The sequence below is a fragment of the Platalea leucorodia genome (assembly GCF_965183815.1).
Source record: "Platalea leucorodia genome assembly, chromosome: 13".
In the NCBI taxonomy this organism is placed as follows: domain Eukaryota; kingdom Metazoa; phylum Chordata; class Aves; order Pelecaniformes; family Threskiornithidae; genus Platalea; species Platalea leucorodia.
In genome coordinates, this window is record NC_138835.1 from 6,029,380 (window position 1) to 6,052,768 (window position 23,389).

The following is a 23,389-nucleotide window of genomic DNA, read 5'->3' on the forward strand; positions in this document are numbered from 1 at the left end:
TAGGGGGGTTCCTGAGCAGGTGCAGTTTAAATGATTTAACTCATATCCTTTTAGTACTTCCAGATCAGCCTAGTATAAACCTGCTGTCCTGGACTGTGATTATCAGCGGCTGAGTCAGCAAAAACTTTTATGAAAGAATTGGTTAACATGCTGTTGCCACATCACACCTGCGGTTCTTAAGAGGTTCCGTTATGCCATCCTCTGGTCTGATTTTCTTAATCATCTGGGTTAAAAATGCTGTTTAGCAGTCTCACACCCTTTTTCCTAGAAAATAAAAATGATTAATTTGAACTTCCCCCCCCTCCACCTCCCTGCCATGGTTCAGGATATTTCATGAGAATGAACTGGAGGGGCAGAGAAGTTTTATCAGTCTGCCTTGTGCTTTGCTTTGTACAATACTATGGTGTCCAAGTCAGAAAGACTTTGCTATTTCATGATCATTCTGAATCACAGGATTTCTGCTTCAATTCTCACTTTGGTTCTGCCCATTTTTATTTCCTTTCTGGGTCATTTTATCTGTTCCAAGATAAATAAAATCCTTCTGGATGACAGCTATTATTTATACTCAGGTACGTTTTTCTTACTACTGCTGAAGTTTTTCTTACTACTGCTAAAGTTTTTCTTAGTATTGAAGTGAGTAACTTTGCAAACAAGACATTTTTAAAGTACAACAAATGTCCTTTAGGACCAATGTTAGAGTGGATTAGCAAGGATATAAGACTTAAAACAGTTTGTTCGTGAACTGTAGACAATTCATTGACTTGAAAATGACAACTAAATTGAGTAAAAAGAGAAAATATTTATCCATCCTAAAGTTTCACTGGCTTTCAGAGCAAGATTTGTTCTCCAGAGCTTCAAACCATTAAGAATGTCTGTTGGAACCATCCCCTATACTTAAAAGATCTGTAGATTCCTCTGAGAATAATTATAGTCCAAAATTCCAGCTAATTTTTTTTTTTATTATTTTTCCCTCTCTAGATAACAGTAGTTGTCAAATATTTTTACAGTTTGGATTTTTTTTTTTTCCTGGACCACTAAATTGTATTGGGCCGCCAATGCAGAAGAACCATTCGTTCTGCCAGACGGTGTTGGGATTGAGAAGGCGGCTGGCTCCGTGCGCTTTGATCTCATCCAGCTGCTTGCTTTGTTATTTCACAGGTCAGTCCTGAAGGTAAATTCTCATGCATACGGAGAGGGATTTTTTTTTTCTGAACTCTGATGCATGTTTGCAGTTAAATTAAGGGTCACTGAATGTACTTTGTCTTAATTTTTGTTATAAATCCAAAATTGACTTTTTTGCTTTAAGGAATATGGCCTCGGCATCCAAAGTTTGATTTGAAGGTGAATTTAAGATCTGTCTCTCAGCTTTGTAAAAGGCTAAATCAAACACCTAAGCACCGTTGTCCCTACTTCTCAGTTCACAGCAGTGACGTTCAGCTTTTACAACAGAGTATGAGAACTGCAAGCCCCGTCCTACCCACAAAGGGGCCCACAGGACAGTCCCGCTGTGGTTTAACCCAGGACATTTGCAATTTATGGAAAGCGCACCAGAAATTCTTTGCATAAAATGAAAACGTCTGAATGCTATTGTCTGACCCCCATATAACAACCACGTTTCTTACTGCTCTGGTAAGCCTTCCCCCTTCCTTCATGGAGGACTGGTCCAATTCTAAATAATTCCTCCCCGAGTATTTCAGACACATGGTCTCAGTTCTGGCAGCCTCCCCTACGCTAAATTCTCTCTGGTGCCTGGAACAGCTGCTTATTCCTCCAGCTTGGGCCTTTGAGATGTAAATAGTGTAATCCGACTTCAAGAGGCAAGGAAATATTAGCAGAATTTAATGTAAATATTGTATAAATCATCCCAAAATAGCATGGCCACGGGATGAGCCAAAGACACTAACTGAAAGTTAAACAGACTAAGTAAATATAGACTAAATATATTCCCCTCCTGGAATTGCCACTGGAATGGATCCAGAGAGGAAATAGGTTAAAATGCAGTCTTGTGGCAGTGATATTAAAAAGCCATCGGCCCATTTGGTGACATTTATAATGAATTTTATGTACTCCATACATTTTTAGTACATGCTGAGTTAAATACTATCAAATCTATAAAAAGATTATGGAAAAAAAAAGTCTGGTTTCATATGGCTGGACACTGCCTGGAACTCTTTCTGTGGGTTTTGTGTAATAGAAGTGTTTGAAAGAAAACATGAAAGGGAAAAAGAAAAAAAAAAACCCCGCAGTGCAGTTTTTGAAAACTGTTACTTGCCCATTTGGAGCCTAGAAGTCATCGCACATCAAGGCAACAGAATTTCCAGGACACGAACCACAATGGGGACCAAGGAATGAGATGTATTAATTCCGTCCCCTACACGTGCCAATGGAGAAAAATCAATTTGTCTAGTGTGGCTTTGTGCAGCTTCTGAGTCAGTGTAGTGTGAGCACAAAAGGACCCTTTTCTTGTATGGATGCTTTTTTAGCAGGTCCCTAGCCACTGCTGTAGCAAACGTGATTAATGGTAGTTTTGTGCATAGGTACTAGAACATGAACAGATGCCCTGACTCACCTAGAACAGTCCTGGAAAACAGGCGCTTGTCTTGATGACCCAAAGACTACTCTTCAAAAATCTACTTGGTCCAAAATTTTGTCCACATTACAAAGAGGATGGGATTTCCATGCCCCCCACTCTCATCCTGTACCCAAAGCAAGCAGTAAGCGCCCAGGCACCCAGCATGGCTCAGCTGCCCAGAACTCAAATCAGAAGCTACAGGTGAAGTCCAGCACACCCGAAGGGAACCAAGATGGGTCTGAACTGACACAACCCTCAGCTTCTCTAGCTGGATCTGTGTCGATAGGATTTATATGCTAACATTTTCATTATGAAAGGCTGGAGAGACTCCAAGAAGGTAAGCGACTCCTGTTGTGAAATCCCTTTTTACAAAAACTTCTGAAACAGCTGTGGCAAATTAACTAAAAATTTCTTTCTTTACAGAAATATCCTCAGCCTACGGGGCAGGAGAGGAAAATGATTGTGAAATGCAGAATGGGGGGCTGCATTACCCTCATACTGATCTGTGCTGTGCGGCCTCCTTTGCTCCTTACGCCACTTCTTCAGGCCGTGGCGGGGGTGAGAGCCAGCCCCTGGAGGCCTCTGTCGGACTCACACGGAGTGGTTACGAGGTAAGGGGTTCCTCTGCCCGAAGTGTGACACACAACTATGAGTTCAAAACTCAACAGCTAAGAGACAACACAGGAGCAAGTCCTTTAACCTTCCTGTTAACTGCAGGCTGTTCAGTCCTATGTGTAAGGCAGCAGGGAGGAAAACGATAGAAATAAGGCAAGGGAGAATGAGAACTGTGGATGCAGCGAGTTCCACTTAAGGTTCTTTCTGCCTTCCAACATTAAAGATTGTGTTTGCTTTAGTAAATCCTGTCCCAGATGCAGGTGGAGATATTTGCAAACAGGTTTACCAGGGAGGGTTTACCCTCGCTGGCAGTCAGACCACAGCATCCTCCGGAATAGCTTTTTCCTGTCTCTCTGGTAAGGGACTAGGCTCATTCGCCTCCTCAGGCTACGTGTAGCCCTGGTGCTGTAAAGGCTGCACTTAGAGCACCCTGTCAGACTCTTCTCCGTGTCATCATTCGTCATGAGTTCTCAGCAGAGGACTTTGATCCCTTCTACTCAAGCAGCATACGCTCAACCCGGCTAACATACCGCATCCAGCAACATATGAAACGCTGTGAAGTCCTGTATCGGTGCCCAATTGTCAACCTTCTCTTGAAAGTGCTGGGCCCCACAGCTGTAGTAATTTAAGCTCTAATTACTAGAAAAGAACCTAGAGAGGCACCTCCCTGGCTTTGTGCTGCTTCTGGAGCCTGGTGTCAGGTCCTGCGTGACCCTGCTACATCTCCTGTGGTTGCTCAGAGGGCAGCCAAGGAGTGGGAGGACATCTGGGAACCCAGAGCCTGGGGGTCCCCAAGTTTCAGTTGTCTGCTTAGATACTGAGGTGATCCTCAGCAACTCACTGAGCCCTGTGCTGCTCGTTATCTTGGAAGGGCTGGTCCAGGGTACCCGGCAGCGTGGAGGACCCAGGCCCTAGCAGCGTTTTACAAAACGATGCAGGTGCACACTGCCCACCGCAGCACTGTTTCTATTTACAGTTGCTGAAGTGGCACCAGAGGGTACTTCAAGTGTAGTCACCTACATCCCCTGAGGTCAGCCTCTGGTGTCTGGAACTGCTTCCCGTGCATAACCGTGCTGCTTTGAGCACACGGAGGGGACTGTAAACCTAAACGTGTTAGTAATTGCAGAGCACTTGGTCAGGATGGCCGTAGAGGCAGTAAGAACATCAGAAAGCTTCTGCGATGTGCTCACTTCAGGCTGCACAGTGATTAGCAGAAGTGGGTAGCAGCTGCAGAGACCAAATTCCAGCTTTGCGGCTCAATGCACGCTTATTTCTCTTTAGTAACTATCCCACATATTAAGTTCTGACACTGAGTATCTGCTACTGCCAAGGCAGTTTTGGGATCTCCCCGTTTGTAGATTGCCTCCAGGTCTCATACCAAGATGCCTCAGGGTGAACACTGCAGCAGAAGCTAAAATTGCCCATCACCTGAAAGTAGGTAAGTAAATCCAGTGGAAGCTGGTCTTGGAGAAACTAAAATTCTGCTCGTTAGGGGCTTAAGAAACACTGTGAGCACAACAGGAATTATCCCAGTGCAAGCTCTGTGACACACAGAAGAAAGAGAATCATTTATTTGGCAAATACAGCTCACAAATCACTGTCTTGTGTAGGTCCGAAGCTTCTGCTCTAGAGAACACACCTCTTGTCTAAACAGAAGGAAATAATAATGTACATCAGGAATAGCAAGAGATTTTATTATGGAATTAAAAAAAAAAAAAAAAGCGCCTTGATTTTTATTTTGTATCTCTGAAACAGAGGAAGCATTGGACCTTTTTACTGTTGGGTGTTCGATTGATTTGTTTTACTCTGCTTAAGCAAATTTAAGCTGGTTTTCAGTGTTTGATTTCCTAACTATTTATCCTGTTTGCTTTTCAGGTATTCCATATTAGATTTCTTTAATACTAGATATTTCTTTTTAAAGATGTCTTCTATTAAGTGCCTCCCAAATTAAATCCAGCAGAACACAGCAAAATTGAAGGATAATCAGTCATCAAAATCTAATTTCTCCTTTATCTGGGCTCGCTGCATTCAGTGAATAACATTAGAATTTAGCCCTACAGCACAAAACCACAGGCTACTTTTTATGTAAAAATCTGCCTCATGTTGGCAAAACACTACATTTCAAAGTTAGAATTGATTAATTTGAAGAGTGTTTCTATAGGATGGAGATTGAAGACTTGATTTCAGAGCACTGAAATTAGAACATTTTGCCATTAGCTTCAGCGATCAGACTGAGTCAGTAATGACAATAACTCTTCATCAACCCATTTCCCACATTTTTTGGTACCAGATAATGCTTTATACCGAGCGTCTACAATGACCAAAGGCAGAACTCATTTATATATAGATCTCCTAAAACTATGATCATGTGGACCAGGGAACCAAAACAGCAAGGGAGAAGCAAATACAGGAAGTGATGAAGTTCTGGGTTTTTTATTTAAAAGTAAGTTACATTCTGCCTAAGAATCAAATATAGCCACAAAACCAAAATGAAAAATGGTTTTTCTCCCTTCCGCGTTAAGCTTTCCATGAGGTCTTTAATCAAAAAGACTCATGCCTAAACCAGACATGTACCTCATTGTTGGAACTCCATCTAAAACCTAGCACCAGTTCTCTCCAGAGATCACCTCCAGCACAAGGGAAGGTGTAATTCATCACAACTCAGCTTGACTTTATCTGCAAAGCAGCCAAAAGTGCACGCTGGGTGGGATTTTTCATCGTCAACACTCTGGTTGAGCCAAGAAATGTTTCCAAAGGCTGACGCTTGAACCACCGGGCAGGGACCAGCACCGATTAAAACTTGGGTCACTCTGTTCCCAACTCTGCTGCTGCCATGACAGAAACTGGGGCAAGTCACCTTCCGTGGCCGTCCAAGTCAAACTAGCACTTGAGAGCTCCTTGTGACTGGCTTATACAGAAACTAATACTATGCATCCCTGATTACTGTTGAATGAAACAAATGAAGTGAATCAGTGTAAGTTCTTCAGAACTGCCCCAAACCATTCAGTATAAGCTGTTACTCTGTTAGGTCTGCTTTCAGATGTATGAGTGCTGGGAAAAGGAATTGGAACAGAGTAATGATGTCGCGCACAAACTTTTGGAGCACTCAGTGTTCTCAGAAATGTAAATGACACCATGAAACGCCACATGGGATACATAAGCTGCTTTAATAATAATAAATTTATTAAGTGGCAAGAAGCCACTCTGCTTTGTAAACCGATTTTACTCAATCACAGTCCCTCTATTTTTTTCCTCATTTAACATGAATACATTCTGCAATGTGTATGTGAAAGATTTACGTAGAGATATGTTCTGGACCACTCTTGCTGATTTTACTGGTCAGAAAAACATTAAACATGCGGAAACAGCACCGTATTAAAACTATAGGCCTTTTCTCATTACATCTCCTTTGCTGCTAAGCTAAATTGTCACTGAATAAGCCAAGTCTATAGAGATTTTTTTCCTTGTCCTGTGTTCCGAGATGTAGTGGGGCCTGCAGAAATGTCTGATAAAACCTCACATATAATAAGTAATTCAGAAGGCTTTGTAAGCAATAGCTGCAGTTGCTTCTTCAGACTAGAGAGAGCTTCTCATGCATTAATGCACTTAGTTAGGTTTTGTAAGGGGCTCAGAGGAGGATGTGCCCTCTTCCTGATGCAGTTAGTTGAGCCTGGACTCTGCACCACTGATATTGTTCAGCAACTGTGTGCACCAATAATTTAAAAAAACCAAGAAATCAGGCTGTTTTAATCAGAAACAAGTAATAAATCTTATCATGATAGTAAAAAAAATGGCAATTTCTGATGTGTGATATTTTCATTGCTTGAGAATGAATCAGTGCAAAGTGAGGTAACCCATGCACCCCGTCACTTAGGGCTGGGGACGCATTAAACCAGGCGCCGCCTTTTGGAATCCCTCTCCATATCTTCAGGGGGAGAGTCTCCATTGCACCCCAGAGGGGACACCATGTTTAACAAAGGGTCTTCAGATGCCCCTCCAAACAGGGACAGCAACAAAGCCACGCCATAGCCAGTAGCTCGTTCACCCTAGGAAAAAAACAACCCACACAATTCACACTTCAGATTGTATAATTTGAATCTAGTTTTTAATTTACCTACTCACTCAACAAGAGCAGTGACGGCGCATGGGCACACTGAATACTCGGGGTCCCTGGCAGGCCTGCTCAGCTTGTGCTTCTGTATCCTTACTGCTCCTGGAATCTGTCCCGGTCAGATGAAACCAACACATTGGCTGATTCACATGAGAACAGAGCAGATACTGACTCAAGGGTGGATTTATGCGAGCATTGTTCAGGGCGGGGAATGTTCTGTCCAGCATGAGCATGGATTTCGAGTATGAGCTGATTAAGTTGGGTTTAAAAAAAAGGAGACGGTGGAGTAAATTGGCTTGTTTTGTAGGAAAAAAGAATATACACAAGTTCCACCAAAGGGAGGATGGGAAACCCCCAAGAGGAAACAAATGTTTTCTCTGCTGCAGGTCAGCAGGCAGGATGATCGACTATGGTCAATCATATTAAAACAATATGGGGAAAACGGAAGGCTAGGATTATTGCCATGAACAGAAAGCAGGCAAGTTGTCGAAGTTTACAATGATATATTGCTGATTAAAGTGACCGTTAGAATATTTTAAAACCAAAATGAAAAATATGAACAGATGAAGCTACCAAAACAAAGAAATTCCCAGCACAGATGAAGAGTCAATACTTTTCAAAAGAACTCTTCTCCACCTAATTCTCTCGCTTTGAATTTGATGGCACAGAATTCAGAGTATCTGCAGGCACAAGCAGTTTTCTTTACCCCGCTTGCTCGCCCAGGAAAATATCGGAAGTCATATGAACATACTCACTGCATGAACAGGGGCAGCAATGTCTATATGGACCCAGACTCCAGGCCAGTCGAAGCCAATGTGAGAAGCAATGAAAAGCCCAGCACAGGAGCTTGGAGTATTGTCTCGGTCCTGTAGAAATAATAAAAATACAGTTGGTCTTGCAAGAAAAGAAAAGATCAATGTTTTATTCTTGCCTACAGAAAAGACAGTTGTGCAAATCTAGTTCAGAGCTTAATGAATGGCCCTAAAACACAGTCTTGCAAACCAGCTATGCTGTAAATCCTTTGACTTAATCCCTGGTAGCAGTCTGGCCCTGCTCAATTCCTCTTCTGCCCAAGCTGCTTTCTGCAGTGTTTTTGGAACTTAGCGCACACTGTAACTCTCAAACACACAGCAAAAGCAGCTGCAGCAATCCCCGAGGCCTCTGTCCTCAATTTCCTGGTTTCTGCATTCCCAGTTACCGTCTCTGTTGATTATATATGATCTAAGGAATACTTGCCTTTACTTCTTAAACCGTCTCCATCCAGGAATTTAGCATTCATCTCAGGGCCATGCTTAAAAGGCAAGCAGCCTACAACTGATGCTAAGTATCAGTGTAGTGACATATAGCCTGTAAAATCCCCAGGTAAAAGACCCTGAAGACCATAACTATATGGCCCATTTCCAAAAGATTACAGCCCACATGAAGTGCTTTCAGCCAGCCATCAACAGGCCAGCACATTATCTAGAAAACGCACGTTGTTATGTAATAAATGAAATTTAAAAGAAAAAAAAAAAAAATCTTACTGCCACAGAGTTCTTCATATCAGCTACAGCAGAGGTAAATTCACTGAAGTGGAGCTCAGGGCAGTACACAAGAGGATGGACCAAATCTCCACAGTTCCTGCCAGCTTTAACACAAGCCTTTTCCCACTCTTCGTTATTGGTAAGGACAGCAGCATGATACTTCCCTGTAGCAACTCCCTAGTGAGATAGAAGACAAAATCAGGAAGGATTCGTCTTAGTTGTGCTGGGTAGGATGATTCTGTACTACTCTCTCTCAGCATTAACAGCTGCTTTCCATCTAACAAAACCATCAAGAAAAAACATGTCTCAAAACTACTCCACAAGATAGTGTTACAAACACAGACAGAGACATTGTAGCTACCGTTGAATCTTTTAAAATTTCTGAAAATCCATTCTGCAGTGAAATAGTCTGCATTTGTCTGGCCTATTCAAACCGCTGTCCCACAAAAATGTTTCTTTATACTTACTGAGCAAGCAAACTGTATCACTTTAAAATTATTTATCCTTAGAAATAAAAATAAATCAGCAATGAATTATAAATAAAACATCTAACACACATACACAGAGGATACCCCAGTAATGTGGGTCAATCACGCAGTCTGAATGTAACATCCTCATTCATTGGAGAGGTTGCTTCCTTCCAAATATACAAAACCCAGAAGCCACCATCACATCAGTTTTCCAGTAGGACAACGATGGGACACTCCCAAAGGACTGATGTTTACACCAACATATGCAACATTCATGCTTTTAAAATTTGTCACCATTTCTCCTCCTGATATGAAGACTAATTCATTTTCTAGAAAATTAAACCACAAGAATCACTGGTTGTCAATATAACCTTCTATAAAACAGGAATAGATTTCAAAAAACAGTAGCATTAAATTTGTACCCTTGTGTCATTCTGTGTGTGACTTACAATGTAAACCATTTTATGGACAAGAAAATTTCTTATCACTATCATCAAATCAGTTTTGTTAATTATAAAGCTACTGAATTGCAAACATTGACTACTGGATCGCTTACATCAGCTGCTACTGTCATCAGAAGAATTCCATTTTTTCTTTAAGTATGCAAAAGCATAAAAGTTGCATAAAGACCAAAAAAAACCTGCTTGAGTAATGCAGTTATAAATGTAACACATTCACAGCACGTCATGTGCACAGAGGATTACAGTTTACTGGGGTTGCTGTTGGCAACTTTCTCTTGCACAAGTTTTGGAAGCCACCATCAGTCACAGCAGTTCACAGTATCTGCCTTCCACCAAAGACTAGCAGGACAGAGGCACAGAAGTGTACGATGTGCAGACAGTAAAAGGATGCAGCCCCTGTCTGCTAGCAGTTCTGTATCGGTACCTGAGCTCCAGTAAGAGTGGCCATATCAAGAATGATATCAGCTCCAAGATCTTTGCATGCGTAAGCTACTCCATCAGCCAGTATCAGTCTACCTTCTGCATCAGTGTTATTGATTTCCACAGTTCTAGGAAGAAGAGAGGGCATTTAATACAACGGTGCTGCAGGCTGGAAGTTAAGACTCATCTGTCTGGACTAGAATACTGGATGAGAAAGCAGACTCAAACTTAATGTGCTTTCTTATTTGACTCTGCAAGCCTGTATGGCTGCTTATTCCCTGGCTGCAAGCATCCAGGCAGAGCACACGTGGAAAAGGGCGATAACAGTACTGTCCTCATGGTTGGGTCTACTTGTTGGGCCTGCATAATGCCTAGCAGGTTGAGCTGGGATTTTACAAATTACTGCCATACAAAGAGGTATCGTACTCTGCTTAAAACAAGAAGAGATTCTTATACAATGGTAGCCGGCCTCTGCGAGTGAGACAATATAGACTACAAATGGACACAGAAAACTGGTTGTACTGGAAAAACGCCTAAACCTGAGGGCTTTAAGGAAACTTGAGCTCATGATATATGATAAGTATTTTGATGTGTATTTACATACCCAACAGGAAACTCTAAGCACACTTAAAACTCACTACTGTGGCTGTCTGAAATACTATTATCAATATTTAGGGAAGCTGATGTGAGACAGGTTCACAGTCTGCATGGTACTCGGATAAACAGAACCAAAGCTGATGTTTCCTCTGAATGTTTCTGTGAAAAGGATAGGTACAATCTTACTTTCCAGAGTAAAGAACATGAATGTCATCAGGTCTTGTTGCACATGGTCCAACTGCATTCTCGGCCAAACAAAAAACAGCGTGAAGATTGTCTTTAAAACCCTGTAACAAGAACAGGAGAGAAGTGGCTTTTGATTCACATCAAGTTAATTTATTGGGACTGAAATCAATGAGGGATTAGGCCTTCTTGACAGCAATGCCACTAATTACATGGGAAATCTGTGAGGAATGTCTTGTATCTTGAAGCTGAGGCCGAGAGCTATAGAAAGCAGATGAGGAGGTAACATCTAATACTGATTTTAGAGTTCTCACTGAGAGTAAATAAAAGCCTATATCCATGTGACAGACAAATGGGGAAGGGATCTAGAAAGCCCTTGTTGATTAAGCAGTGATCACTACAATCTTCTCTCAGTGGCGAGGTATCCGAATTAAAACATCTTTTATATGCACTGTGCAGATGTGACTGGAGGGGGTTATGTTTAGTCAAACCTGATTCCCTGGGAAGAACACATTCCGCTCTTTACAGCCAGCTCCAGTAAGATCTTCACAAGCACAATTCCAAAGCCCACTGAGCTCACCCGAAAACTGCCAGGCTCATCAAAACCAAACCCTAAGTCACTAAACTACAGTAGCTCTGTATGAAAATCAGCAGAATACATCTCCGAAGATGCAACGCTTCACTCATCTAATTTTAATGCAACTGTAACATAGACTCACAACAGAGATCACAAACAACACGTCCAGACTGTACTTCACCTTTTGTAGCCACAAAGGAAAGATCCAAGTAACGGATGCGTTCAACATGACGATTACAAACGCTTGCGAGAAGACATTACACAGCCAGTCAGGATGCTTGAGATTTTTCTCCAAAGCCTGTATTTTCCACTGATTTTATTTAGTCTCCAACAACAACAAAGATACAACTGGGGCCATTTGAGAAACCTGAGCTCCTTCCCATCATATCTGCCACACTGGAGAAGAGTCTACAGTAACAGTGGAAAATTATGGAAATAATAAACGCTAATATGCAGCCATTTGTGAACTGTATACTTTCCCTAAAAAACCAACCCCAGGTGAACAGATTCCATCTCTGAGAATTTTGTTGGAAAGTAACTTTGATTGTGGCAATCCTGGAACGTGGTGGTACTCCATGTCTCAGTGGATCTCCCAGCTGCCAACGAGACAGCTCGCTGCCCTTCAGCATCCAATCTGCACCACAGCTCAGATACACACCACCAGGATCTATCCTCTCTCCTTCCATGTAAAACAAAAATATCCATAGCTAAGATGAATTTGGGTTGGTTTTTATTTTTTTTTTTGGGGGGGTGCGGCGTGGGTGTTTGTTGTTTTTTTTTTCTTTCATGTATCATTCCTGCTGAGAGGCACACAGCATTTTCAAACTTTTTTTTTCCCTTAGCCTCCTCTCTTCTGGCATATCCCATTCTGCTTTACATTCATTTAAAATCAAGCGCTTATATGGTTATGGATGATATTTTAAAATGTATGATGATTTTGTTATTTATACAATGGCTGTATTGTGTGGAGGTATCCTAGGAACAGAAAGGGAGACAGCAGCATTTAACAAATAAAAATATAGTTCCTCCTCAACTGGGATGGCCAGCCTTAAAAACATCAAATTCCTAGGGAAACCAGGGTCAGTTTTACTGTTAATCTCTTGATAAAAGTCCGTAGCTAAAGAAATCTGGACTTGCTGAATCAGCTCATGTTCTGAAGTCTAAAGAGCAAATGCATCAATCAAAACCTTTCAAAATAACGGGCAGCAACTAGAAGCCATAAAGTAACTTTGCGGTTTCCAGCCCAGCCAGTGGGCAAACAGCATTGTTGATGTGATAACCTTCCATCTATGACCCTTTGCTCTTCCAAAGCGGTCTGTGCAGCAAAAACCCGACTGTTCACAGTCTCTCACTGGACTGTACCAAATTTTCCTCCTCCAAGGGGGAGATGTGGTTAATCTATTGTCAAAAAGTGAAAACCCTCTTCCAGTATCAGTTGCCTTTTCCTGAATCCCATTCTGCCTGTAGCTCTTTAAAAGCAGGATTCACTATGTTAACATGCAGGATCAAGAAGGATTTCAACAATTTAAGTGAATGTTTTTCTCTTCTCCCTTGTGCTGGAAAGCTCACACCGGATGAAATGCATCTTTCTAGGAAAAATCACTTGCTTAATTTTGCTATCCAAAGCCTTTTTAAATCATATTGTAAAACTGTTGAACAGCATGTAGGCAGATATTTTCTGAAGATGAATAATAACCTCTGCCCCTCTTCCCACGGAACTTTCTATCCAACACACGTTTCCAACTTCAGCCTCTGTGACAAAGCATGGCTAATTTAAACCCCTTCTAGCTTTGTATTATTCTTAAAAGTATTTAAAAAAAACATCTTGAAACAGTAACGACAAATTCTTTCCACTGCCTATCTGAATACACTTTCTGTAGGGATTTCATTAACAGGTCTTCTTACATGAGGTGGTAAAATTAGTCAGTGAGATCATTCTTTTGTTTTTAACAGATTTCTTGTGAGGTATGACAGCTTCTTCAGGCTCAGTTTGTCCAAACATATTACTACCAGTTTATTCATTGTTACAATAACTGCGTATGAAATGACAGATCACTTACGTTCACACCTACTGTGATTGTGAATGCAACTTCTCTCAGTGCAGATAATTACACACAAAACTGCTTTGGAAACAAGGACTGAATCACCAAAAGAAGGTACCAATACCCATGGCTGTCCCAGACTCTCCCAAAGCATTAAGTTCTAGCTCTTGTCCTTTGCAAACGCGTGATCTAACTTTCTGAAGGACTTAAGTTATGGAAAGGTAGCCGTTTTGCCTAAGACGCAGCTCACAAATCTGTTTTCAATTTTAAGTCTCTGCAGATAACTGTGAAGTTTACAATCTTTCCACATCAAACATGCTGCTAGGGCCAAGGCACAGAGCTAAACTATTGAGAAATGGGAATTTGGCACTGATCGTCCCCTGGACAAAGCTTCCCTCAGATCTATGCATTAATCTGCAGCAGTAAATGTTCTTTGAACTTTGGATACTCCTTGGAGGCAATAGCTGCTCTGTCAGCAAGACTCGGTGACTGGATTTGCGGAGAGGGCAGAGTTTTATTGGCAGCAGCCACTCCTTTTCCACAGTTCAGATTGTTAAAGCACAATATGCATTTTTTTAATTCTTCATATTTCAATACCTGGCTTCCTCTCAGCTCCCCTACTATTTTCTGACCACAGGAGCAAACCAACAAGCAGCTCCTGATGAGACTAGAGCTGCCACTTCCCCAGCAGGTTAATATTAGAACTGGCACAGGATTTGCAACATGGACAGACTTCATATCCCAGAGTCACTCATCCCCTTCTTTGCTAAGGGGACAACAGCTGCCCCAAATCCCACAGCTTAAACAAAATCAGCACTGGATAACTCAAGTATAAATCTGATTCAAGGAACTAGAAACCACTCAGTCTGCAAAACAAACCCTGAAATTCAAGAAAGACTTTTAAAAGAAAAACTTAGCATTCAAGGAATTTCTCACAATTCTCAAGATCCCGGTAAAGATTTGAAATATTTTCCTGAAATAGCAGAAAGAGCAGAGTGGCTCAAGATCACTAACAGCAGTGGCAGGTCAGACTTCAGGATTAGACTGGCCCCCATATCTGGGAATATATCCAGAAGCCAGACTGCTCCTTGGCAATACTGGGCTACACGATATCAATTAACACATTTTACTTACTTGCTTTACAGTGGCTTTGAAGGCACCCAAAATAGCAGCTGCTCCACCACAGTCTCGTTTCATTCCAGGCATAGTAGTCTGTTTAAACAGAACCACAGAATTTTTTTTTTTCTTTAGAAGAAAATTTCACAGTATTGCTTGCTAAAACTAGTATTTCTGATGCTTCTGTAACTCTGGTCTTGACAGTACTCAACTGTAACAGAAACACAGAACACGTGCATCTGCTTATTGGTGGATCTTGCCTTAGAACTCGAATATACTAAACTCTGCTGCTAATTTGTTAGAAAAAAGAAAAAGGTTGTTTACAAGATTCATGCTGAGGCCAACTCAAATGAACCCATTCAGATCTGTCTCCAAAATCAGAAATTAAACATCGTTGTTTCTAGCTTTCTCCTAGCAGTGGGCAACACTTAGAGGGTAAAACATCAGGTAGCTATTTAACTGCTCTGTAAAGTGTTCCTTGAATCCTATTTGGTCTTCTCCCCTGGTAGTTTGTGTCCATATGGATGACAGTAGAACAAGTGTTTACTCAAATAAATATAGTTAGGTTTCCTACAGACATTAACTGAATTACTTCCATCAGAAAACAACATTGTAAGCAAAGGCAGCAGCAGAACAAGTGTTTATGTACCTTTCCCTTAATGCTGAGTCCTCCAGTGTCATACACGATACCTTTGCCCACCCATGCAATGGTCTGTGTAGCACCATCTGGAGTGTGACTGAGAACTGCTAGCGCTGGAGGATGCAGAGCTGCCTTGCCAACTCCATAGATACCTGGAAAACAGAAAATTAAACCACTCGTGGGGAAGAAAGCCTGTAGGGAGCAATCTGTGGCTGTTTTCTATAAAACATCTTGGAATACTATGGGCAATAAAACCGCTTCAAAAATGTGCAAATAAAACATTACAATGGAGATGGCAAAACATTCCAATTAACTTCTAGGGATAAAAGCTGAATTTTCAAAAAGATATACCTCCAAAGCCTTTCTCTTTCAGCTCCTCATCTCGAATAATGGTAGGAGTAATCCCAAGATCCTTGCCAACTTTTTTGATTTCCTTAATCATTAAAAGAAAAAGGACATTGTCAGTCAGTCATCAGAAGGACACATTTGTATCTTTCCACACATATGGGCACCGCACACATGGGCACCCAAGGGTTCTGTGTGGTTTTTGCACGCATAGACATACTAACATTCACAATTTTGGGAGTGGTGCTGGTTTTCCAATGGCCTAATTTCACCGAGACATCCTTGACTTACTATGGCATGAAATACAAACTTGACTTTTAAGCTCCGCCAATAAAAGAAATCTTCAGAGGTAAAGGCCAGCTGTTCACTCTAGCGGATCATGATGCAATAGGACAGCAATACTTTCATTCTCAACAGCCTTCCAGATCTTTATGATAAAACTTACTTGGAAACATGTCAACTTCCATCCCATAATTTCAGAAACACTTATCACCATCAGGCTTAAGACAACATTAGCACTGGCAAAGAAGCCAGCGTCACGACCAAATCAAAAACTCATGTCTTCTGACTCCCAGTGCCTTACCCCAAGCTGTACACTCTGCCTCCTTCCAACTGATCAAAGTTCTATGAAATATTAAAGGCCAAAGAAATACCCTCAGCATCCTTGGACAGGTTCTTTGATGTGCTTCCCACTAGCTGACATACAGGTTTTGCTAAGGGACAGCAACACTAGTTCTTGATTACTGTAGTCTACACTTACAATTAGTAACTCTTACTCAGCAGGTGTATTACCTACCTCCAGGAAGTTATCTGTGTTCATCTCATTGCATGGGGTGTCCACAATTCGAGCAGCCAGCCTGACTCCTTCTGTAGCACTTGCCAGACACTATGAGAAGAAGTGAGGACACTTGAGAACTGGCCTTGGTTTGGCTGGTTTTCTGCATAGCTTTGCATTTAGTCCTATGCAGCCTACACCAGATGTGTGATTCCTCTGGAGCACAGTAATGCTTAACTGCAACCCACCACAGGCAGTTGTACAGCATTAAAAAATGTCAAACAAGCTAACCATTATTTTTTTCTATGTGTTAAGCTTAAGTTATTTTTCCCTGTGCTCTAATTTCTAAGCAACTGTATTCCTTCCCACAGTGAATTGATATTGCAAATTTAGTAGCCTTCTCCACTATCAAAGTGAGACCAAGAAGGCAATGCAAGGTGGAGGAAAGAAAGATAAGAGGAAGCCCATTCAGGAAGTCACAATGAGCTTGTAGGCCGCTCGGGTTGGAAACCTGCAGAGATTACATCATCTACAACATGGCAAACTGGAAAGTTTATATATGGCAGGCAGAGTGGCTGAGTGCAATAAGGATTACTACCATAAGACATATGGCAGGCCCATGGGGAATGTGGAATATTTCATATTTGCGTAAAACATGCACGCATCTGTTTCCTCGTTCCTGTGGCAAAACAGACTGACCCTCACCTGGACTGAGTAAAAACTTATCTAAGCAAGACTGGACAGAACCAAAATGGTCGAAAGTGAGCATGCCAAGGCTGCTTCCTTGAAGAAGGACCCTCCTGGCAAAAAAGACAACGAGGGCACCAGACACTAAGCTTCAACTTTTAACTCCTGTCAATCAACAACTTGAAACTAAAAGACTAGGTGGAAGGAAACTTTGTTCAAGCTTTCCAGTAGCCACACTACACTGAAGACCACACACAGCAGACGGGTGAGTCAAGATGGGTTTCAAAGGAATCTGATGTGTTGGATAGTCATCCGTGCTGAGGTATCTGAAGTTTGGCTTGGCCAGACTGGCCTAAGGACTCTATACATTCTGTAGCCCAGCACACTCATAAACCTTGGCTTGCTTTGGAATGCTGCCCAATTCCCTACAATTACTTTTGATTGCTTTACTTCCCCTAAAGGGATAAGGACCTCCTCAGGAGCCAAGCTAGGTTTGGTGTGATTCACCATTAGGGCCATGCACGTAAATGGAGGTGCTCTAACCCAAAGGCCAAGTCTGAGGGAAACAATATGACTTACAGAAATAAGCTGCGCCTGGGTTTGGCTTCCAGGGTACTCTAGAGAACCTGGATAACGGCAGCCTTTCATAAGTGCCTTGCAAAACTATGACAATCCCTGCTAGTTCTCACCATAAAATATCCTGGACAATGCAATAGGTGCAAAATACAGCAACATTCCGAAGGAGAGGCTTAGCTAAAAAAATCCTACCACATGCCTCTTCCATGCTCTACATTAGCTGCCTGGTGCTGGCTGAATTTAAGTGGTGAAAACTTAGCTTGGAGGAAGCCAGCAATAGTTTTGGCATTGACATCAAGGGCAAGAACAGGAGGTAGAAATAATTTTGGCTTTGTTTTTTAGTTATAAATAACCCAAGCAATTTGGAATCTACCTATCTGAAGGAACTATTTTTGTTTTTTCTGATTTGGGGCATGGAAAAATTGAGTGATCAACAGTTGTACTCAAAGCATGTCTGTCACTTTCCTGAAAACTGGTCTGGCATCATTTGCTGTGGCCAAATCAGTTCATAGAGTAAGGACAAAGTATGGAGGAAAAGATACTGAAAGAAAAAAAAAATACCCTAGAGCTGCAATTCTGTGAATTTCAGATGCAGCAATACCGTATCCTTTGTCAAATCCATTGCCAAAATTATTAAGGGATTTGTGTAACCTCACTGACTGATCAGCTAAGTCAGTGTCCATCTGTACTGAAGCACAGAACCTGGAGAACTGAACGGGAAGTTGCCTAACACCTCAAGTGCAAACCTTAGAATAGCTTTTAAGTTAGGATCTTGAAGAGGAATGACGTAGCATACTAAAAGTTACGTGATGTGGAGTTTCCTCTCTGTAATAGTCAGTGCAAGGGAAACAGTCTTTGATTATCCGTTATTGAAAGATGACTTAGACATACTTAACTGTTACGTATAGCTCATCTCCAAGCTGTATCATTTCTTAGGGTCTTGTTTCTGGCTACATTCTGCTAGAAAAACTCAGCCAAAGAGGTACATCAGACAGAAATATCAGAGGCCATAGGTGATCCCAGAATAAGCAACTTTTAGTGACTTCACTGTAATATTCACCTGCACAGCCACATACAGATTTTGCCGGGGTAAAAGAAAATGAGAAGCCTATACACCAAAGGCAATGTAACATTAAAGGCTAAAAAGCGCACTATTTGCATCTATGAGAAACATGAGAAAAGAGAACTTTCCTTTGTGGTACTTGTCTGGTGTTTTCCACCCCTGAAATCTAAATTATGAATAACATCTTCAGCCTTAGCGGCAGTAATATGCTCGATATTTCTACTCACAGGTGCTGTGAACTGATCAATTTCAAGGAACTTTGACCTAGGACAATTTATTACTTTAGATACAACACCTATTCCATATGTAGCCTGAGACAGATGTACTTGTGCATGGAAGAAATTGAAGAAAAAAAATTCAGGGAATAATGGAAAGAAATGATGATGAAAAACATCAAAATCTTACTTTAAGTGTTGCCACTTCTATTGGTCCGTTGTTTTGTCCAACCAGGAAAAACTCTACTGTTACAGTTTTCTTCTCTGTGCGTCTTGATGCGCTGGACCGATGTGTGAACAACGGGAAAGCCCTGGCCAATGCACAAGCAGAAGCAAAGACTTCAGACCGCTCGCAGACCATCTGAAACACCAGCCAGAAGACAAACAAGTCAGACAACATTAGGGATGTGGAAGACTACCTTTAAAAGCATGTTACCTGTGATATTATTGGTGAAGAGGGGGGACTAAAAAAAAGGGGGTGGGTGGGAAATACCCGATGTCTGAAACAAGACATACTCGTACGTCACGTTTTGCATGGATGGAGCAGCAGTACGAACAGTACTACGTTGAACTGGTTCAGTTCATTTCCCATATGGAAATGAATTACACCGCTGGACTTGACTGTGTGGGAATTAGTACATCCTTACAAGGGAGCTAGACTGCTTTAATTATACTAGTGCAATTAACACAGGTTAGCCTACAGATCAAGACAAAAAAAAACATCAATATGTGTTCGAAACAAATGAAACAAAGGAGAGAAATGATAGGAGAATGTGGCTAATATTAACCCAACAGCTTTTTAACATGTAGAATATTTTCCTGAAGTTCATTATAGAAATTACCAATGGAAAACAGTCTTAGCTAAACATTTTCAAAGTTAATTACAAGGGAAAAAAATTAAGTCGTTATTACTCTTGCTTTCCCAAGTGAAGAGTGTAATTAGATTTTGTTACTGACACTGACTATAGGAGTCTTGTCTAACAACCTAGAAATCTGAATTAATCTGGAGAAGCCATAGAAACAAATAGCAAATTCATCAGGCTCATATATAAGATGATCAAAGCAGTCCAAGAGCTTGTCCTGCAAAGGACTCACATCGGAGCATTAGTTTGCAGTAAGACTTAAAAACTCATTGAATAACACAAACAGCACCTTAGAATCATAGAATCGTTAAGGTTGGAAAAGACCCTTAAGGTCATCGAGTCCAACCGCTAACCTATCATTGCCAAGTCCACCACTAAACCATGTCCTCAAGCACCACGTCTACCCGTCCTTTAAATACCTCCAGGGATGGAGACTCAGCCACTTCCCTGGGCAGCCTGTTCCAGTGCTTGACCACCCTTTCGGTGAAGAAGTTTTTCCTAATATCCAACCTAAACCTCCCCTGGTGCAGCTTGAAACCGTTTCCTCTTGTCCTATCACTTGTTACTAGGGAGAAGAGACCGACCCCCACCTCGCTACAGCCTCCTTTCAGGTAGTTGGAGAGAGCAATAAGGTCTCCCCTCAGCCTCCTCTTCTCCAGGCTAAACAACCCCAGTTCTCTCAGCATCTCCTCAGAAGACTTGTGCTCTAGACCCTTCACCAACTTCATTGCCCTTCTTTCAACACGTTCCAGCACCTCCATGTCCTTCTTGTAGTGAGGGGCCCAAACCTGAACACAGTACTCGAAGTGCGGCCTCACCAGTGCCGAGTACAGGGGCACTATCACCTCCCTGCTCCTGCTGGCCACACTATTCCTGGTACAAGCCAGGATGCCATTGGCCCTCTTGGCCACCTGGGCACACTGCTGGCTCATGTTCAGGCGGCTGTCAACCAACACCCCCAGGTCCTTTCCCGCCAGGCAGCTCCCAGCCACTCCTCCCCCAGCCTGTAGCGTTGCATGGGGTTGTTGTGACCCAAGTGCAGGACCCGGCACTCAGCCTTGTTGAACCTCATACAGTTGGCCCCAGCCCAACGATCCAGCCTGTCCAGATCCCTCTGTAGGGCCTTCCTACCCTCCAGCAGATCAACGCTCCCACCCAACTTGGTGTTGTCTGCAAACTTACTGAGGGTGCACTCGATCCCCTCATCCAGATCATCAATGAAGATGTTGAACAGGACCGGCCCCAGTACTGAGCCCTGGGGAACACCACTCGTGACCAGCCGCCACCTTCAATGGGTTATGCAATATAGACATAGCACCCTGCGTGCAGGCTACGTCAATCTGCTAAAGCAGGTACTAATGTAATAAATCCTAGTTCGAAAAAAGCCACTACCGGCTCCCTTTGCATGGATGTTTCTAGTTGAAGGTATTCCATACATATCCAGCCTTAATCCCCTCCAACTGCTTGAGCGTGCATACGCTGTTATAGTTGGGTCTTGTTTACGCATCAGTGCAAAACCACTTACAAATGTCAGTATAATTATATCGGTAAAAGATGCCCACCTCCAGTCTCCTTGGATACAGCTAAAATCCTGAAAAGTCAAGAAAATACTTGACTAAACATCTCACCAGAAGCATTTTCAAGCAGCCACTTACAACAATACATCTGTTGACACCTCCTGGAAGGCAATTTCTAACCAGCCGGGTGATGAACTGAGCTGCAGATGGACTATTGTGTCGGCTGACCCTGGAAGGCAAAGCGGCCACAGTGGCGTAATTCAGGTAGAGAGGACAGCTGTCGGTGGGGTTTGGATTCAGAGTGCTTAAAGCGGATTGCCATATCTGGGGAGAAAAGGAGAATTTAAAGAACTGTATCAGACTTTTCTTTCCATCTCATTCCCACTGTATTTAGGCACTCTTCAATTACAGGATTTTAGGTGTTGGATACAAAGAAATTGCGCGCACACTATTAACTGCAATAACCTCTAGAGTGAGAAGAAACAGGAAATACGACGAACCCGTTTATTAGCCAGAAAATACAAATGCGCTTTCCACTGCAAGCATCTCTTTTAAGCCATATGAATTACAGTTTAAAACCACACCATATCGTGCAAAGGCTGCTTCAGAGCTTTTTTTAAGTTGAGACAGTTTTCCTAGTGATAAATGGATTGATTTACTAGTCCTGAGTTATTGTTTCACATAGCAATTTAATTAAAAGCAAACAAAAAAAGAAGGCTAAAGATTGTCATAAGAGAGTCGGGAGTCCAGCAAACAAAACGTGCCAAACATCTAGCGACCTAAAAGCCGCGATGCAAAACATTTATCATTTTCCCACAAGCCATCAACACCACCTAAATAAAACCAGGTCCGCGCACCCCACCGCCGCAGCTGAAAGCAGGGGAGGGGGAGCGCTGCCCCCTCGCTCACCCCGGGCAGGGAGCGGGGCTCGGCCTCCCGCTGCCCCCCCGGCCCCGGGAGCGCGGCTTTGGGCCGTGACGTTACCGCTGACGTCCCTGCTCACCTCACGGGGGGCAGAGCCCCTTCGCCGCCCAGGCGGGCGCGAGGGGCGCGGGAGCGGGGAAGGGCGGCGCGGGTCCCCCCGCCGCAGCAACAGGCTCCTGCCGGACCCCGCTGCCGCCCCCGCGCCGAGCGGCCCATCTCCCCTTTATTTCTCCGTTAAGGGCCGCTCCGAGGGTCTCACGGGGTAAAACCCGCCGGCTCTGGGGCCGCGGGCCGGGTTCCCCTCCCGCGGGCCCGGCAGGCTCCTTCCCGGCAGGCCCCGGCGCCGCGCCGGCAGCCGCAGGCCGGGCGAGCCCCCGCCTCCCCCGCACCACGAGGCCGGGGCCGGGGCCGGGGCCGCGGCCGGGGCGGGCAGACGCGGCCTCGGGGGGGCCCGCGGGCGCCCCGGGGGGCGGTGCCGGGGCGGGGGCCGCCACCTCAGGGGGGTGTTGGGGGGGACGGGGGCGCCGCGCTCCCGCCGCGGCCCGGCCTCACCTCCTCGGTGACCCGCGGCTGCAGCTTGCCCCGCAGCTGGGCCCAGGGCAGGCGGTGGAGGTTGTGGAGCTGGCCCAGGACGAGCAGCGGGCGGCTCTGCGGGTCCGCCTCGCCGGCGCTGGCCTGGAACTCCAGCTGCACGTTCGCCATCTTCCTGCCCCCGGCCCGGCTTCGCCTCGGCCCGGCCCGGCCCGGCCCGTCCGCACGGCTCCGCCCCGGCGCCCGGCGCCGGCTCGGCGGGGCGGGCACCTCGGCGGCGCGGGCGGCCCCCGGCGGCCGCGCGGGGCACCGCAGGCGGGCAGCGCGTCGGGCCGGGCGGGGCGCGGGACCCGGATGCGGCGGCGGGAGCCGGCCCGGCCCCGGCGGCCTCCCCGCGCCCTTCCCACCCGGGCCCCGCCGCGCTGCGGCCCCTCGCGGCCCCGGCGCGGCCCCGGCGGCCTGGGCCCAGCACCCGGGCGCGGTCTGCGGCCCGTCGGCAGCGGGAGCGCCCCGCACGGGGCCCGCGTAACGGCGGGGCCCGCGCCCGGAGCCCTGGGCGAGCAAAG

At 44.1% G+C, this 23,389-nt stretch overlaps 1 protein-coding gene across 1 annotated transcript; it reads right to left on the reverse strand.

The window, feature by feature from the left end:
* Positions 1-5,604: 5,604 nt before the first annotated feature.
* Positions 5,605-23,051, reverse strand: NPEPL1 (aminopeptidase like 1). Its single transcript, XM_082326287.1, has 12 exons — positions 22,845-23,051; positions 21,507-21,692; positions 19,179-19,349; positions 16,469-16,558; positions 15,679-15,760; positions 15,337-15,479; positions 14,706-14,783; positions 10,956-11,056; positions 10,177-10,300; positions 8,822-8,998; positions 8,054-8,164; positions 5,605-7,233 (listed from the first exon to the last, which is right to left on the reverse strand). Exons 1-12 carry the CDS (start codon positions 22,992-22,994, stop codon positions 7,075-7,077), a joined length of 1,572 nt encoding a protein of 523 aa, XP_082182413.1. The 5' UTR covers positions 22,995-23,051; the 3' UTR covers positions 5,605-7,074.
* Positions 23,052-23,389: the final 338 nt, after the last annotated feature.